We start from the raw sequence: 19,903 nt of genomic DNA, 5'->3' as shown, positions 1-19,903 counted from the left end.
GTACCACCCTTGAAAAGAATGGCATCTGTTGGGCTGCTGCTTGTGCCAAAAGCCTGACACGGTTAAGAGGAAGGTACATTTCATGCTACACCTATAACTTACCCTTATCTTGAGCAGTACAACTTAATTATTACTCTGAGAAATGTGCAAAGGTGCATTTAAAATCTCAGAATGTTTGCTGTGTGTTTAGTCTTCCAGCAAATAACAGTTTATATTTTTGGATGGTTTTTTTTCCTGTACTGAAGGCCAAAATAAAAGTCTTGTTGGTCCTTCCATGGATAAATCCTTGAACTCAAAGTTAAGAACTCTTCTGAGATTTTGGATGAAAAAAAATTATGATAAGGTAAAGTCTTACAAGCTTGTAATTGGTAAATGGGTTACATTTTGCAAAAGACTTTGGAATACTAAGTTTAAAAAAAGTTCATTCCAAAATGTACTTTGTTTATTCTTTTTTATTCTGCACTGTTTATTACAGTATACACTCTGAATTACTTGTCAAGAGATTCTAATTTGTGTTTTGATTATCTGGGCAGCTAAGTGAGATGCAAATTACCTGTGGAATATTCTCATTCTTATTAAAGTTCCACTAACAGAGACATCCTTAACAGGATCAGCTGCTGAATAGGAAATCAATAAAACAGTGAAAGAAACTGTTTTATTATGAGAATGCATTCTGTAACTGCTTGTGGGAATTCTACAAAAGAATCAGGTCTTCAAAATTTCAGTGAGGATAAAAACCATCCCAGACAACATAAAGGTTGTAAATCCTGCAACATTCCCTTATGTATGTTACATTAAAAGGCTAAACATAAATCTAACAAAGTTGTGAGAAAGACATTATGTCTTCATGTGAATGTATGGAGTGGTCCAGCAATCCTGCCTTGGAACAAAGGGCGGGCAGATTTTGTTGTAACCGTAGCCCCACACATGAGCTGTGGAAGGGCTGGATCCTGATATTGTTGTGTGGTGTTGTAGGAAATGATCATCTTGCCAATATAATAGACTCAGACAGGATCTCTCAGCAAAGCATATTTTATTAACCATTTTGCAAGACCGGGTGTTCTACCTAAAGGCAGGCACACACAATAGGGTAAAAAGCTCCTACTTATATCCCCCACAAATCCCGGCTACGAATTCCCTCCCCTGTTCCCTACTCGTTGAGTACTTCAGGGTTTACAGACTACCCGACGCTTGCCTCAGTTTACCTATTTTATTCATCTAATTCTAACAGCCCCCTCCCCTTATTGTTTTATTTAAAATATGGATTCCTGTCTATTTGGTTACCCTTCCTTCTAGCTTAACTTTTTAAATATAGTAATCAGTTTGCATTCCAGGATTAGTTAGAAGAGAGTTTGTTTTACATTAAGAATTCTTAGTCTGATGTCTCTCAGTCCTTTCCCCATGCTGGTCAGGTGCCAGGTTCCCAGTTTTCTAAAAACATTCCTCCTTCAATGGCTTCTTACATTGCGGTGCTGCACCACCAGTTCACACCCTGCCATCTCACCCCTGCCTTTCCCTCCTTTGAGAGAGTGACCTTATCCTCAGCAGTACTTGCAGGCTAAGTGATAGTATACTTAACAGAAATCAGTTATTTGTACTTTTGTACTGTTGAAGTACTGGAGCAGTCCTGGACATGCTTTTGGTCCACACTAACAGATTGAAACAATCTCTAGGCACTGGACAAGCGTTACAGTACTTAAGGGGTCATGAGCAGTGGGAGTCTGTGTGCTGCCCCCCTTCATTGTACACTGGGGTACAGCAGGGGTGCAAGTCTGCCTGTCCCAGTGCACTCTGGAGCAGCTACTGTCTCTCTTCAAGCATTCCAGCTCTAGGAAAGGTTGGAATTTTTAAACTTGTCAAAAGTGCATAAAACGTACAGATTCTGGTCCTTTTTTTTTTTTTTTTTTAAATTGGTAAAACGAGGGCAACACGTCCATTGATTTGTGAGTGGCCTGCAACTATGGACTGTGTTATATGTAGGGCCGCTGTGTAGGAAAGGTAGGCTGAGGACATGGCGAAACTGCCTTCTGTTCTGATTGCTGCCTCTGTGTAACTTAGAGCACAGAGGAAGGTTTCATCTGACCAAGTACAGATGTCAACACCTGAACCAGTTATTACAGAAGCTCTCTTATAGGCTGTGGAGAAAATATATATGCTTCTAGGACATGACTCATGATGGATTTAAAATGTTTACATTAGGACATTTCAAGATGCTGGTTTTTTCTTCATCACGTATGAAGGAAACCAGGAGTAACTAACTCAGTGTAAATCTATCCCAGGGCCATTTCAGTCGAATGTAGCTTGAAGGAAGCTTCACAATCTTCTAAATAATGCCGTGGACCTGTGGGATTCCTCACTGTTGTTTGGGCTACAGTTCTTCTCTCACTGGCTAAAACTTCTGTAGGTCTTGCAGTGGTGGCCCTTAGTTTGAAGTGATCTGTCCTTACAGGCATAATGTCAGTGTTTATAGAAAATATTATCCCTTTGTATTCCAGTCTTCTGTATACTAAGCTTTTCTACCACCTTAGAAAAGCATTGGTGTTCGAAAAAGTGCCTGTAGTGTATATTTGACAAAAGAGTTTTTATATACTTGAATAAAATGGAAGATTTTTCTTGCATTCTGTATGACCAACAGAACCTTTGCTATGCTTAAGAGGTTTATTATATGATTTTTACTCTATGGAATGTGACATTGCTTTTGTTTTATAGCTGTATAGCAACCAGACATGAATGTTATTACATATATGAGGAGATGAGTTTCTAATACTGATCATAGTTTTAATCCTTTTATTTCCTACCTCAGAAATGTAATTGTATTCAAGGTCAGAGATGTAGTACAGAATTATGTGATTAAATAGCAGATTTTCAAAAAGGTTAATGTATCTTCTGGGTTGTAATAGGAAGGTGATTTGTTTATTTTCTTTTTCTTTTCTTTTTTTTTTTCCTTTTTGTCTAACATGAAAAAGTCTCTAGAAATTATACAAAGGCTTTGAAAGCATAGTGATCTTAATATCATAGGATATTTTGAAGGAAATGAGTGGAAAAGGCTGTTTATGTTTGGCGCTCTGATCATTTCAAGATAATTATTTCTTGAATTGTAGAGTTAGTTTTCCTAAGCTTGTGTGAGAAGCTGTTGTTGCATTGATGACATGGTATAAAAGGCCATAGCTGCCATCTCCTTTTATTGTTCAGTATGTCACAATATTTCACAATATTTTCCTATTATGAAGAAAAAAAAATTACTTTTAAAATTCCCCATTATGTACAACACTGGAATAATTAGATCTGGTTTTATCTAGAATTTTCTAAGTTATATTTAATAGGTTATCTACTTATCTAATAACTTCAGTTATTGATATTTTATTATCTTAAAGGCTATATCATACTTTTATTGCAAGTTTCCCTTATGTATTCACACTGTGGAAGTAAGAAAAGTGTCTGAAGTGAGACTTAGGCTTGTGTTGGGATAGTGTTTGTATTCACATGTACAGGTATATATCTGTATATATGAGAGTAAAGGTACAAAACTTATTGAGCTGTTCTGAAAGGTTTAATCATACAAGACAAAACAATTTTGAGAAAGATACTTTAGTGTGAAAATTGTGTAAAATCTTTGAAAATTTGACTAAATGTCAGGTTTACCCAGAGTATATGTTCAGACATCTGCATGAAGAGTTGGGGTTATGCAGCTAATGTGAACATGATGATCTCAATGGATAAACATACCTGAAGTAAAGATACAAAGTAAAAATCCAGTAAAAAGCGTATTTATACTTATCATATTATGAATGGGGATTTTTAAAGGTTACCTGTCCCTACGACAGTCTAGATGGGTTTTTTTAACCTAAATGAGATTGTTAAGCATGACCTCTGCACACACTTCTCACATTTGTCCATTGTACATGTGGGATCATGGGCTTTCAAGTATGTGGTCATGTGGGAGTTCAGTTGATGAAACTAAGCAGAAGCCCAAAGCTGAGCATGTGCATCAGAGTTGTCTTAGTGACATAAATGTGTTTGTGACAGGTAATTCTCAGGTGCGATCCATGAAGGGGACTTCATTCAGCAGAATGAATTACTTGAATCATTTAATGCCAGCTAAATATTGTATGCCATTGTTAAATGAAAATGTTCACATTTTTCAGGAAGTTTCACTGTTTTTAATGCACATGGTAATTTTTCACTAATAAACAGAAATATTGATTAAAACCCACTGCTGAGTAGTGCAATTCAGTAAATATAAAGAAAAAAAAATATTCCCTGTTCACAGGAAATATCTCAGGAAGTAATGATGTCTTTCTATTTCCTATAAGGGTAGCAGAGGAGAGCCAGGTCCTGCAGGCCCTCCAGGTTTACCAGGGAAATTGGTAAGCAGTTCATTTCCATATTCAGTGTTCATGTTTACTTTCAAGAAATAAAGTTCTGGTATCATCTGGAACTACACTCACTAATTTTTTCATGCAGAGAACTGAAAATAATGTTGAAAGGAATGATTGTTCAGTTTCTTTTTCAGTCCTCTGTGACTGTGCTAATATTAGCAAATGCTGGTTTAAAATATATTGAGATGTGTGGGACTTTTTCTTCTGTTTAAAAAACATAAATCCTGTGATGTGCAAAGTTGGGTTGCACAGTCCTGTGTGGGCTGCGTGTACTCGGGGAGCAGGAGCAGTGAAAGATTGGCTTTCTGTTAACAGCTACCTGAAGCTAATGAATGGAGCGGATTATGAATGCCACCTTTTACTGGTCCTCCAGCAGTATTTACACAGCAAGAGTCAGGAGCAGAGCTGGGGAGGATTTAGCTGAAAGAGCCTGCTGTTAGAGAGGAATGTGCAAATCACAGAGTGCAAGATCTTAAGAAGTACTGTTAGGATACTCAGACTGTTGTTGAGAGACTGGAGGGTAAAAAGCCCTGTAAGACATTTCTGTTTTGTCTTTCAGTAATAAAATCATAATAAGATGCCATTTAAAGGGCTGTATTTTGGATCAGCTCTATTTTCATCAGATAATCCTGTTTCATCAAGTTAGGACTGTTCTGGGAATAAGATTCTGCGCCATCTGCTTGTCAGGGTATGACCCTTAGCTGTTAGTTCTAAAACAGACTGTGTAAGTTTACATCCTTCATTTATTTTCACAGGGTCCCCAGGGTGATATTGGACTTCCCGGACTGCCAGGTCCTTCAGGCTTACCTGGTGGTAAGGGTGACAGGGTAAGAAATACAGTCATACATATAGGCTGCAGTTTCATGTCAGGAGTAAACACATTAATTCGAGCATTTTTTGCAGCTTTTACATGAATCAATGTCTGGTTTCTTGTTTTGTATGTGGATCTGTTAACTACTTGAAAGTGGTGCTCATAAAATATATAGGAAAAATCTTGAGCATGTTACTTAAAGAATTGGAATGAGATTACTGGTGTAAATGTTTCCCTTTCTTTGGAGTTTGAATCATTTAAAGGCCTAAATCATATTGCAAGTCATTGACTCAGCCAGATCTGAAATTGCGAATGAGGTTCTCTGGTCACTAAAGAGGTTTGGGACTCCAGCCCCAGCCTACAGTATATACTATGCCTTTTACATATGTCTTAGGATCTGCTATGGAAATTCACAGGCTGATGTGCATACACACAAAATTACAGAATATAAATACCTCATTTTGCTAGGAGGGAAGAACTGGGCCCTGGAGAGCTCACATACCTGAAAAAGATATCTTGCTTTGCTGACTAAATGCCAGTGAAGACAGTATAGTGGAAAAAAAGAAAAAAAAGAGTTCTCTTCCTTATAGGAGGCTACAGAGGATGGAATTCACTCACCAGCCTTCAGACATCCTTGTTATAACAATTGTCAGTTCTACACTGTGTTTTGTGCTTCTTACTTGGGATATCTACTGCAGTATTAAATGAGTTGCACTTTTGAAGTGCCTGTTACTTTCCACTGACAATCAAGCGTGGAACTGCTAGTGAGACACAGGTGTCACTGCTGCCCAAGCCTTTAGTTCAACAGAGGAATCCTGCCCTTGGTATGATCCCAGTATACGTCACAGGGTGGCTAGATAGGGCTTGCAGTTGTTTTGGACAGTTTTTAAAAGCTGCTGACATACTTAAAAACAAGTTTCTAAGACAATCTTTGTTGTTGAGCTATTTCTTATTCTTTCAGTTTTTTTTTATTTTTTTATTTTTTTTATGGTGAGACCAGTAACATATGTTTCTACTCAAATGTGATTATTGACATAAAACAGTCTCTTTTATTAGACTGATAATGATTCACAGTTTAGACTTCTCCAAAGGGACATTGAAGGTACCCAAGGAAGCAAATGTGATAGGAAAACTACTAGTATTTGCTGCAGTGCTGACAGTTTCCCTCCAAAGGTGCCTGATTTTCCTCATTTACCATATAAAGGCTCTGAACATCTGAAATAAGAGCAGGATGTAGATGTTACAAATAGACTCGGTGAAATTCAGGCTACACCCGGAGGTTTCTGTTCATATAACTGGCAGATGACAGCATCTTATACCTGGAGCTTTTTTTTAAATCCTAGGTTCAGTTTAATGCCCTGTACAAATACCTTGAAGTCCAAAAAGCTATGCTAGCAATTATGTGTGATTGCTTCTTAACTTCTATGTTTTGAGACAAGTGTCAACTGGATCCACTTGTATTCTTGGTTCATTTTTTTTTCTTCAGTTGTATAGAGGCTGGAGTGCATTTTCTGGGGCAGGCTTATGTGGCTGCAGCTTTGCACTGATCTGCAGTGTGTATTCCCACTCACAAGCCTGGAGAGCTCTGTGCCACAGGCCAAGTTTCAAAAAGTAAAAACTTCTCCTGTCTCAACCTTATCTATTGGCAGTTTTGTTGCTCTAAAGAAGAGTAAGGGGAGAAAAAGAATGCCCAAAATGATAGAATCATAGATTAATTTTGGTTGGAAGAGACCCTCAAGATCATTGAGTCCAACCATTAACCTAACTCTGGCACTAAACCATGTCCCTAAGAACCTTGTCTAAATGCCTTTTAAACACCTCCAGGGATGGTGACTCCACCACTTCCCTGGACAGCCTAATTTTTTCCTAATATCCAACCTAAACCACCTCTGGCACAACTTGAGGCCATTTTCTCTCATCCTATCATTTGCTACTTGGGAGAAGAGACCAACACCCTCTATGCTACAATGTCCTTTCAAGTAGTTGCAAGAGAGCAATAAGGACTCCCCTCAGCCTTCTCTTCTCCAGGCTAAACAGCCCCAGCTCCCTCAGCTGCTCCTCATCAGACTTGTGCGCCAGGCCCCTCGCCAGCTTTGTTTCCTTAAATGATGTTAGGTTGGAAATCAATGTCTTTTTGTGGGGGTAATTGGAAAACCTTAACAAGGCACAATTTTGAGAACACTTCAGACAGAATGGTTTCAGTGTTATTTGACAAAGTCAGAATGTTAAATAGGTCTGTGATTTCCATTGCTTAGCTTTGTGGATTATTTAGTATTGGCTCTTTGTCCTCAGGAACATGAGAACAAGTCTGAATTCCCTAAATTGTAGATGTCACACTGGTTGGTGTGCCTGTACCTTATGTGAATTAAATGGATCTGTGAAATGAGAGAGAATATGCTGTATCTTTATCTGTTTTAGGAAAATAAATATGCATAGTGTTAGTTCTTTTGTTTGGAATGTATGTGTTTTAATGTGCACAGACTGCAAAGAATGTTTAAGGGTGGCGAGATTGGTTTTCTAACAAAACACAAACACTAACATTTTCTTAATTAATGCACTGTTCTACAAATTAAATACTTTTCCTGTAGAAACAAATAACATAGATTTGAAATGAATCAGGTCATTATTTTTTTTCCTCATTGGTTCCTGCCTGTCCACACATGTATATTTTATTACAGGATTCTAAGATGAAACATAATAATCTTTTTTTTTTTTTTTTTTGAAAAAAAAAAAGGGATATCAAGTTTAAGATACAAACCATTTAGCTTTGACTGTAGAGATCAAAATTCTAGAGACAGTTCTGCTAGAAAACCTTGAGAATTAAACAACAAGCAAAACAAGATTGTGACTGGGCTTGTCAATGTCCCAGTGTGCACATCTCATGCTAGCAGGTCTGGTATGGCCTACAGCAATACAGAGTACTTAATAGGGCTAGAAAAATGATACACTTACTGGATTTTTTACTTATAACTTTTAACCAATTTGCAGAGCAGAGTTGTAGCAGCTGCAAGAGCATCTGCCACGTAAAGGGGAAATCTACTGTTTGACAGTCAGAATTTGTACCATCCAGTGTGGCAGTGGATTGTATGTTCCATGCTATTACTTGCCTTCAGTCTGTCACCTTAACTATATAGTAAATTTTAAATGTTTTCATTGTAATTCTTAAAAATTTGCAGCTTTAAATGTCTCTTGCATTAGTGATAGATGGTAGGGAGGGTTTAAGATAATTTATTACGCTTTTGAACCTGCAGTTTCAAATTCTGATTTGTTTCTTTAATCTTGTAGGGTTCAGTGGGTGAACCAGGACCTAAGGGTGAACAAGTAAGTCATGTTAGAGATTATGGTACTTTCAAGTCACTCTGCAAAATGCTGCAGTACATTATGTTGGCTAAATCTGAAGGCTAACAGTATGTTTTTTTTTCTGATATAGGGTGCACCTGGAGCAGAAGGAGATGGAGGAGAAAAGGGTGACTTAGTAAGGCATTATTTTCTTCACCTGAGCTAATATTTTCTTGTCATAAATTAGAATTTTAAAGTACTGTTGGAGTGCTTCAAGCATATGTTTGATCATTTAGAGTCACATTTCAGTTTTATACCAACTGGGCATTGCAGAGCATAGCAGTTCTATTAGCCTGGTCATGCCATTCCTGTTGTTTTGAAAGCACTCTGAAATACTCCTATTCTATTAGGTCTATAATATAGTACAGGCTGCCTCGCAGAGGGGGTGTTTGTGTATATAGATAGATACATATGTAGAGATACACTAGGCATTTATACATGAATACTTTTATATATATATATATGAGGCAATGAGGATGATGTAGTTTAATTCAGGTGGAACAGGAGCACGGGTAATAAATATCCTTAATAATGGAAGTATTTTGTATTGCCTTTATCTTTGGAAATGAGATGTAGCAAGTGGCTGTTACAGAGAAGTCTGAAAAGAGGCTGTGGCACTGTAATATTGCTGGAGGAATATAGGTATATACATATATATATACATGTATATACATATATATACATATATACACACTGCAGGAGTGTGGCATATTGTGAATTCCCATGGGTAATGTCTGGGTCATGTGCCCCTGGGTAAAGGGGATTTGTTCTCCTCCAGGAAAAAAATGTACTAGTCCAGTGGCTCCTACGGGGCCCCATCCAGCAAAGCCAGAACTTGATCTTTCAAAAGCAAGTAAACTGCTTCCTATTTAAAAAGCAATAGCCAGGTTGTGTGCTGGAAATGTGTACTTTTTTCCTACACTCTGTCAATTCTTTAAAGCTGATTGACAGGCATAGTGAGCTAGATGTTGAGTAACGCAGCTTTGCCATCACTACACAGATTCCCAGGAAGCAACACTGTGTTGTTTAAGTGTGCTGCTGGTTAGTCTGGTTTTAAACCAATAACAGTTGTTATTTCCATTTCACTTATGGCATATTCATTAACAGACAAAGTGACCTTTCTGACTTTTAGAAATCAATTATTTCAGCAATGATGTGTAGAAACTGGGAAAATAAAATTTTCAGAAATCTCTCCAAGACTAATATGAAAACACTGAAGAAGAAGAGTTAATCTATTTCATAGGTGATTACAAGATTTTGAAACTTTTTTTTTTTTTCTAATTCAGAACGGAAACTAAAAACTTCTCAATAGCGGGTCTGCTATTCTCAGTCAAGCAATAGGGGGATCTCAGGGTTGTTCAATCCAGGAGCCAGGTTGCTGGAAACAGGAACTTTAGGGATTTGGCTTCTTCAAAGAACATTGGGTAGACACCTGCCTGGTTTCTCTTGCAATTTATCAGAGCTAATACAACACTGTAAAATACCTGTAATTCTGCCAAACTAGAAAATCCTGGTTAAATAATGCTTCCTCTAAAGGCTTCTACTGTCTAAGATTGTACTATGCTGCAACTATGGCTTGAGAAGTTAGAGTCATGTGTCTAAGATATGCAACACAAAACTAATTATAATAAACATGCTTTCTTATTTGCCTTGTATAGAAATGTTTTTGAGAAAGTAATTTAGGAAAAGATTTCAAATTTGAGTTTTATGATTTTGTCTAAATTAACTAAATACGTAAACTTTTTTTAATAGTGAAAAAAATCGTGTCAAGTTTACTGCATATGTAATGTATATGGTAATATGATACTCTTTTCTAAATAGTTTGTCTTATTTTTGCTTAGGGTGATATGGGATTGCCAGGAGCAAAGGGATCTGTAAGTATAATGAATAGCACTGTTATAGCAATACATAGTAGATCAGATAGATGGTTTTCAGATTTAAGAAAGAAAATACAAATAATGAGCTGAGCTCTTTATCACAGTTAAATTGAGTGAGTTAAAACAGCATTACTTCTGTTTACATTTTGAATACAGTTAATATTAAAATGAATTAGCTTTGGAAAGGAACTCACAGACTGAATTGTAAGCTCCATAAAAGAGAAGCATCCTTCAGCAGCAGTTTTCTGGCCAACTATTTATTTATTTATTTTTTTTTTTTAAGGAAATGAATGCACTCTTTGTACAGTAGGTGTGGTATAGAAAGGAGGCTCAGTGCAGTGGCTGCGTGCAGTCTGTAATCTTTACACTGTATAAAAGCTGGCAGCAGGACTGTGATGTCTATAAAAGCAAAAGTATTTATGGCCCAGATTCCTACATTCCTCTTTTTTTAATTTTATTTTATTTTTAAGAAACAACAAAATGATAGCTTTGATGTGAAAGGTGACCAGAAGCTTGTGTATCACATAAAAAGAATTTGAGAGCGGAACGCATTATTTTGCTTCAGAATCACTGAAGAGTGGGGTTGTTACAGCAGCTGACAGTTTGGGCTATGGCACTAACATATTAACAGTTCTGCCTACAGGGAACTGAGTGTGATTGTAACAAAAAAATCTGTGTTTGGATTCTCAGTGGCCTGTGTGACTTTGGGGCTAAGCAAATGCAAGCTAGAGAGCGTGTGTACTGCAGAGCAGTATCTTACAAGCCAGACAAGAGGAAGAGAGAAAGTATAGAGGACAAATCTGTAGATTCATCTCCCTAGATTTTTAAAATCTTCTCCTGATGAGACTCCAGAATGCTTGTCATCCTAGTGACTACATACACAGGGATGAATAATCCATCAGGTAACCTGGTAACTCACCAGGCTGGGGAAGAAAGGAATGATGGCTTCCTGGTTGTATAGTCCATGAAGTGAATTTGCTGTCTTCTTTAATGGATCTGCTGAAGTGTGCTTTTGTGTTTTCTTTTGACTGAGATGCAGCACAGATGGAACTGAAATCGCTCCATCTTGTGGATTTAACTGATACCACAGCTGAAAAATTTGTTCTTGAGCATCTCTTTCAGTGGGTGCTGTTCTTCTTTCTCATTTTTTTCCCAGTAGATTTGGGAAGCCATAAGTGTGTAGGATTCTTTTTTTTTCTGCTTGTTTTGGGTTTTGTTGTGTTTTTTGTTTGCTTGCTTGTTTGTTTGTTTGTTCTTTGTTAGTACTACTGTTGATTAACAGTAGTAAAATAACCTGTACTGAAAGTAACTTAGAGGTGCCTGTTGGTATAAGTCTCACTCTGCATGATATTTAATCACTTTTACAAAATTTACTGGAGCATAAGCTATAGCTTTATTTACTAAATGTACTTAAGTGGACATATTGGTGTAGCCATATCAATCCTTTCATTCCCCAAGGAACAGAATGCTTATACCAGTAAAACAGCTCTTTCTACCACTTCCCTGAAAGAAATAAGCTGGCATCGCATTTGTTCAGGCAGTTTGTCAACATCAGTTTGTGTGAGGATGTTCCCTTCCCTATGCCAGCAAACTTGAGCGTGGGTACTAGAACCTGTGTGCAGTGAGCTCTGGCAGGTGTAAACACAGCAAAAATGTGTGTTCCCAAGCAGCTAGGCAATGCAGGTTCATGCTGTGGTACTCTCTACCCAAGGGCATGAAAGGTGTTTGGAGCAAGCAGGGAGCTGGAATATTTGTAATTTATAGGAAAGCTTAACATCTAGAAAAGCTGCATGTGACATACATGAGGCCAGAAGTAGAAACCAGCTATAGGAGATTTGTTTCTTGACAGAAACCCAATCTCTTGTGCATGTCACTATGGATGTTGATTTGCTTCTTTTGACAGAATGCTTGTATAGCAGTCTGTTGAAATTCCTCTCTTGCCTTGTCAGGTTGGTAATCCGGGAGATCCTGGTTCCCGTGGTCCTGAGGGAAGTCGAGGACTGCCTGGCATGGAAGGGCCACGAGGTGCCCCTGGCCCGCGGGGCTTGCAGGGTGAGCAGGGGGCCCCAGGTCTGCCTGGCAGCCAAGGTCCTGCTGTAAGTACTGTTTTCATGGGATTGGTGTCTCTTGAACACTTAGCTGTCACTCACAGGACTCCTTTTCTTGCATCTGGAGCTACAGACACATGTAAAACCCAAGTGCTGCGGTAGTGTGAAATACACTGTACCTCACAACAGACATGTTTGTGCACCAGAGAAATCTTAGGGTTGTATGCAGTGAGGTCCTTGGGTCCTCAGCTTTCCATTCAGTTCCATTTTCTTACGCTCCACCCCCCACCACTATGGTGCACAAGTACCATGTTTGATACATTGATTATCACACATGGTATCTACCTTGCAAGTCAAATTGACTTCAGCTGCAATAGCTGCACTTGCAGGGACTGTAACGTCCATCTTTTGTTGACCTGCCAGCACTTTTCACATCAGGTACACTTGTAAAATGTACTGTGGTAACAATTGTTTTTTTAACTATATATATATATTTTTAATCCTAGGGAAAAGAACCAACCGATCAGCACATTAAACAGGTTTGCATGAGAGTCATGCAAGGTAAATACGCTAAAAAGTTTTTTATGTTTCTTGTGCATTTAAATCAGGATAATTTACTGCTGTGGGGGCAACCAAAATTTTCCCACTCTTATCCAGAACAAATAGTGTGGCCTCAGCTGGGGACCTGGCAGAAAAGCTTTCCACAGTCGATGGGGATACAATATGAGAGAATATGAGAAAGAAGTCCCTTATTTTATATATACTTTACAGTCTCATTGAAATACCTCTTGATTCCACACTAATACTATAGTAACCAGGAGATAATATTTTTATGAAACAGATATGTTTTGTGTAGAGATCACTTTCTGTGTTTACATCTATAAAAGTACATGGCTTCACTGAAAGCTTGTTTTGCCATTTGTACTCACACACTATTAGATTACAGCAAACAAACTATGTGCAAAATAGATAAAACAAAAAAAAAAGAGGAGTGCAGAGAGAGGCTTTCTGTAGATAATATACCATAAAATGAAAGCAATAGGCAGATGTTCAAAACACTAATTATATTTGCTCAGTTCTTCTTGACACGCTGAAATCTGGAACTTTTCTAATGCAGTTGGGCACATGGGATTTACTGAGTTTAAAACTTTATGCTGCACTGTAAGCACAAAAGAAACTTTTCAGTTCTTGCTTTTGAAGATGCCCTTAGGGATATGGTGCCTTTGTAATGTTAAGAGTTTACTAGAATGAAATTGCTGCTCGTGATTTAATCTAAGTTATCATCAGTAGTCACCACTGTTCTTAATACCACGCAACAGAGTCTATTTTTTTAAACTTTCTATAAATAGGATAAAAAGGCCTTTTAAAGTGATCTCTTGAAAGACACAGTAATACTGAGGAGGATTACAGTGAAATCAGATACAATGCTTGAATTTATTCATAACCATCAGAATTAGCAGTGAAGAGAAGGATATGGGAAAAATCTTCATTGCATCCCTCTACAAAAAAAAGAAAGAAGATATTAGTCCAAGCAGGTCCTGGAACTTTGTCAGTTTAAAGATAACTGTAACTGAAGTTCAGCTCCTGAGCACGCTTTGCCTGGAGATTGCTATTCCCAGTCTTCCCCATGTATCTGTGAGCCATAGATCCTGTTTTATTTCAGATTCTTTGCTCCACCTCCATCTTCTTAATTTTTCGTGGCTATGGATGCAAAATGACTAGTCTTGCCAAGTCATGCAGACTTTATAGCAAATGTCATATGGAGTTGCGTGTGGCTGTACCAGAGGAAGTTATTTCTAAGACATGCTTGGAGGATGGATTTGAAGTCTAAATAGCAACTTCAAGCAAAGAGAGGACTGCTCTCCCGCTGCTAGAGCAGTGCCATGTAAAGGGGATGAGGAAAGGGAAATAGCAAGCTAAGACCATTCCAAGAGGAACGGCGAGCTGATCCTATGCCTAATGAACAGCAAAGCTCCTCCTGATTTACTTTAAGATCAACATAAAATTTCCAATTACGTATCAAACTTGAGCTCACGATCACCAATTTGAGGGGTTTCTTTCCTCCGATAAAGAAGGCCTGCACGCACTTTGCAGGCCCATGTAGATACCTGCCCTCATGTTTTTCTGCTGGCTTTTTTTTGCAATGATGGATCTTAGTGACAAGTAACAAGTAGTAATGAAGAAGAAATTTGTGCTTTTAAGAGGCAGCAATTGCATGAGTAAGTTTTCTTATTAGATGGTGGGAATTTAAATGACATAGAAAATTATAAGGACATTTCTAAATAAACCATATACACTTAAGATATTTCAACTTGGAAACATGACATCTTTAAAATATAGGCTTCAGAGTGACCAGCATCACATCATGCCTATGTGGTTTCCCTCTAGTGCTACTATGATAATATCTTATACGTAACAATCTCTGTAAACAGCATTCTACGTAAGGAAGGTGCTGAACTGTCATCTGTTTGTTTCTGTAGCAGAGAATACATGTTCTGCTTTTGTGAACATGAGAATCTCTCCATTCGGATTCACTTACTGATTAATTCTGTCTTCCCGGTCCTTGCAGAACAACTAGCTCAGCTGGCAGCCAGTCTTAAGAGGCCAGAATTTGGCGCTCCAGGTCTTCCTGGCCGGCCGGGGCCACCAGGTGCTCCAGGACCTGCTGGTGAAAACGGCTTCCCAGGGCAGCTCGGCCCCCGTGGCTTGCCTGGCCTTAAAGGTCCCCCTGGTGAGATCGGTCGGAAAGGCCCTAAAGGTAAGCAATTCTGTAACTGGCTTTCAGTTGTTGACTGCTCCAGGTTTTTTTTGTGTGGGTGGGTTGTTTGTTCGTTTGTTTTTTCTGTTTGGATTATAGATTGTTACATTTTACACATGTAAGGTACAAAAAGATCCTGAATTAGGAACCTAAACTGTTTCCCATAACTGTTGCCTCAGCTGCACCAGTGATCAAAGGGTACATTGGCCTGGCCTCAGCAAGATCGGTTTATAAATTTGTGGCTTTTTTTGTCATCAAATCACTTATACAATATGAGTAAGCACAGGCACCTGCCTTGAACTAGAAGTAAGCAGTTGAGTCAGATTCCTAATATTAAATCTTTCCTTCTCATGCACTTTTGATGTTTGTGTTTTTCGTATGCTGATGAGTTCCAGCAGTGATTCTCTGTCCTCCACTCAATCTGGTTGTGGAACTCACTTCTGCAAGACTTGTGGTCCCGAAAACTCATGGAAAGAGTCAGATTTATTTGCTCATTTCTAGCCTGCTTTTCTAAGTCTATCCAGTTTCTCACATTACAAGTGAATGAAAACAATCTGCCTCTTACTTGGGTATAATACTTGAGCCGTTTAACATCATTGCACCGTGTACCACAATCTATTGATTCTTTGGAAAGAACAAGTCCATAACAAAACTGAACTAACCTTACACTTCACAAAACAACTTTAAGTTAATATCTCTTTTGTTCCTTACTCAGAGGGCTTATACACCTCCAAAGGATTATATAGTAGAATTTTTTGGAAAGTCTTATGACCATTATGTATGTATTAGTTTCTATTCAGCAGTGGTTTCAATTTGTTTTCTCGAATGAAGGTTTTATTTTAAAACTGTATTTCTGCATAAAGCTGGTCTGTTGCTGAACTGAAGCATTAACTTTTGTCTCAGGTTTTATTTGAAAGTAAAATTGGGAAAGCCTTTGAGAGAAGGAATAGAAGACATTCAAAGCAAACCTTAACAGCATTGGTGCTGGAGTTCTGTCACTGTTTTCATGTAATGTCATCTGTATTTGCAGAAGCACAAAAAATGGAGATACAGAGGTGATTTGATATGCTGAATTTGATTCATCACACAGCAAGTTGCACTGTGTTCATATTAAAAAATAATCTACAGAGCACAAAAAAACCCTAAAAACCAAACAACAAACAAACAAAGCCCCAAATCCAAGCAAAATGCTTTGTTTCCTATCATAATTGTCATCAAATTCCAAGTTACCTTACAGTAAACCCTGAAATACAATTACAGACACAAGAGAAGTGGCGAATGCTCTCATGAGCTATCCTGATGATACATGGCAAGCACCTGAAAAAGATCCCAGTTCTTCACACTGATTTGCTGGTAGTTACCAGAGTTCCATGGAGGTCACAGACACAGAGATGTACTGACTTTCCTCGTCCATTTGGGGAGTTGTCTTGAGATAGAAGTGAGAGGAAAAGGGTACCTAAGACACATGATAAAAGGGAAAAGGAGGTTGAGAATGGTTTCGAAGGGTGTGATGAAGAGGAGAGAGAAACACAATAATGTGTTACCATGAGACAGAGCAGAAGATACAGAGGTACAGTGATTTTAATGGCATCAAACCCAGCAGAATCAAGAGTTGGCTCAAGGAAGGAGGTTATAGTGACTTTAATGAGCAAGGAGGGCAGTGACCTGAGGAGGGCAGTGAAGGGGGGCAGAATCAGAAAAAAGTTGGAGAAGTTTTGGGTAACCAGCAGAAAACACTATTCCGAAGTGTTCAGTAGCTGGAACTAGCAGAAGTGTATCTGGGTAGCCTGACATCAGTGCTTCTGGTAGCTGCGTTTACAAAGATGGGCTGAATCTCTGTGCTGACTCGTCAGTCTGAAGCACTGAGATAAGATTCCTCCTCCAGCACCCTGTGTGCATCCTCTGTTGAGACTTTTGTACTGATTCCTGTGTTCTTTTACACAATCGAGAGTTTTTTCTTATTAGTAGAGTTCACATGGTTTTGCAAAAGCCATTTGCCAGTACCCTCAGTCTGTATTCTAAAATATCCTGTGCAGTTCTGGGAGTTTGGTTTATTTCCTTTATTAATATATAGGCTATGGCATCTTTCTTGTGGTACTTACTGTCCAGCCCTAGGTGTTTTGGGTTATCTTTTTTTTTGTACCTCCAACATGTCTACTTCTGAGAATAACTCAAGTGGGGGACAGGGAGGAAAAGCCAAACAAATCCCAAACCTTTTACAGGGACATGTCAGGACATCATTCAAAGATGCTAAGGCTGTATGCAGCCACTCGAATTCTCTGCTTATTAGCCCTTCTTCTTGGAGAGGGAACTTACTGACAGTAATACTCCAAGCAGGCCGTATCTAATGTTTCATTAATTTGCTTTAGGTGAACCAGGAGAAAGAGGAGAAAGAGGATTTCCAGGCAGAGGACCGAAAGGTTACCCTGGACCAAGAGGTCTTCCAGGTAAATATAAAAGGGTGAGGGTAAAGAAGAAATGTAGTAAAATTTATTTAGAAGTGACACCTCAAGCTGCCTTGAAAAGATAAAAGGTGTCCATTAAGCAATAAAATTCCCAATAACAGTACTTAATAGGTAATGATACAGTCACAAATCAGAATTAAAAGCTCTTTTACTGAAGAGCTACCACCCCATTCATTTCAGTGTAGAAAGACTACGAAACATGTATACAAAACACCGAAAAAAAAAAAGGCGATAACACGCAGAGGAGTAGATAAAATCGATTCTTTCTTACATGAATATATAAATATAAAACATAAGCCAAACAAAAATGGTCACAAAACCCAGAATATCTCACTGGCAGCCACTGCAGTCTCTTTTCGTAATTTTAGGACATTCAGAGTACAATTCTCCTTTATTCTTGTGGTAATTAGTTGCCGCGTTATGTAACAGGGGCCCAGGACAGGTTCTTGCTGATAAATACAGCACAACTGGCCTCTAGTGGCCAGTGAGTGAAAATAAACATGTTATTCCAACAGTATGTCTCTACAGCACATTCCTCTCTATAGATATATATGTATAGACAGAAACTACTGACATTTTTCTCTTTGTGAAAAGGAAGAAAGATTGAGTTGAGTATATACCTAGGATGGCTGGGAAACTAGGAGTTGTCTTTAGAAATTTGTCATTGAAAGAGGTTTACTGAAATCACTATATTTCATCCTTTCATTGAAGATTTAGAAGTAAAAAGCTACTTTAGTGCTCAGCAGTTCCACTCCATACATCTCTTTCCCCAACACATCTGAGTGGGGAGTAAAAATAAATTCTTGATATGTCTTGTTCTGGAGCACTAACGTAACTCTGAATAGTGAGTAGTATCTACACCTTGATGGGCAACATCCACAGGGTTGTCTGCAGTGCTGCCATCCGTTCTGCTGTTTATAGCAGCAGATCTGCTCCCGTGTAACTGGAGAGGGTTGGGCCTCAACTGTCATTGCTGTACATCTATAAACACAGCCTGGTGGTCTGTTAGAGGAAAACTGTGTCACCCCTCTGGGGAATCCACCGAGAACAGTAAAAAAACCCCATCTTCACACAGCTTTTAACAACAGGATGTTCGTTACATCTACGTACATACAAAGCAAGTCATACGCTGCCAATTTTCAGACCTGTATCTATCTTCTTTTCCAGGTGAACCAGGCAAACCCAGCTATGGCAGGGAAGGCCGCGATGGTGACCGAGGTCTCCCCGGGGTGGCCGGGCAGCCTGGGGTTCCTGGTCCTCCTGGCCCTCCTGGCCCTCCCGGGTACTGCGAGCCAGCGTCCTGCAGAATGCAGGCGGGAGAGCGGGCTGGGAAGAACATGAAAGGGCCGTGAGTGGGAAACGCAAGTGCCACCAAGTGTTAGCATCAATTTACTGCCTGCACAGACAGCTGAGAAAAAATAAGGAATGAAGGAGAAACACAACCAAGGAGAAATCTTTCGAGCCACGTTTCAGTAAGGCATTTTTAACACAGTGTTGTACATTCTCTCCAAAGCTGTACTTAGCAACACAAGCAGGAACGATGGTGCTTACAGACAATCACAGATGATGCCTTCTGGTTCTTTCTCCCTTTGGGGGGAAAAAAAGGCACTTGTCTATTTTTATTGTTATTTTTTAATAAAGAGTTTCTGTGATTTCTCCTCTTCCCCTACTTACTTCCTATGTGTGATGTACAGTGAAATAATGTGTCTTCAGCCACCAAATAAAAAAGAAACAGTTTATTTACGTCAGTTGTAGCTATTCTTTTATATCTGTAAAATAAATTCCAGAGCCCCACCAGGCAGATTGCATCACTTCATGCCCAGTCACAGGATCTGCTGGGCCTCCCTCAGCTCTTGAATGCAATGGTAGAAACAGGGGTGGGAGGCTCTTCTTATGAAAACCTGATGCTTTCTGTGCTGTAAATCACTGTAAAGGTGAGATCACTGGCTTGTCACAAATAAGCCATGTGGAATAACCTGTCAGTTTTTCACTCCAGTTTGTGTTGCATTTATAATTTGTGTGAAGCCCATTGCAGCTTCCCTCCTTCTATGTGAAAGAAAAATAAAAGGCTAGATGGCACTGTCAAGGGAATTTTAAGTCTCAGAAATACAAAAGTTTCACAGTAGAGAGTACAGATTTTGAAGTGACATCTGTGGTTGTACAAAAAAACCCGAAATAAATGATGGTTTAACCCCCTATATGTTTTTGTATGTATGGTTACATTCA

The 19,903-nt window shown here is 38.8% G+C and overlaps 1 protein-coding gene across 1 annotated transcript in view; it reads left to right on the top strand.

Annotated features, from left to right (window-relative positions):
- Nucleotides 1–19,029, top strand: part of COL9A1 (collagen type IX alpha 1 chain) — a gene marked incomplete at both ends in the record, with an annotated part of 67,541 nt that extends 48,512 nt beyond the window's left edge. The window contains 10 exons of the mRNA XM_080342428.1: nt 4,314–4,367; nt 5,135–5,206; nt 8,476–8,511; nt 8,621–8,665; nt 10,371–10,403; nt 12,356–12,502; nt 12,961–13,015; nt 15,024–15,212; nt 17,582–17,659; nt 18,845–19,029. Of these exons, the coding sequence (XP_080198554.1) occupies nt 4,314–4,367; nt 5,135–5,206; nt 8,476–8,511; nt 8,621–8,665; nt 10,371–10,403; nt 12,356–12,502; nt 12,961–13,015; nt 15,024–15,212; nt 17,582–17,659; nt 18,845–19,029 (894 nt within the window). The remainder of the gene's footprint in view (nt 1–4,313; nt 4,368–5,134; nt 5,207–8,475; nt 8,512–8,620; nt 8,666–10,370; nt 10,404–12,355; nt 12,503–12,960; nt 13,016–15,023; nt 15,213–17,581; nt 17,660–18,844) is intronic.
- Between the last annotated feature and the right edge of the window lie 874 nt (nt 19,030–19,903).

Source organism: Nesoenas mayeri (assembly GCF_963082525.1).
Source record: "Nesoenas mayeri genome assembly, chromosome: 3".
NCBI lineage: Eukaryota > Metazoa > Chordata > Aves > Columbiformes > Columbidae > Nesoenas > Nesoenas mayeri.
Note: the sequence above shows the minus strand (reverse complement) of the source record. Positions and strands in the feature narration are given on the sequence as shown.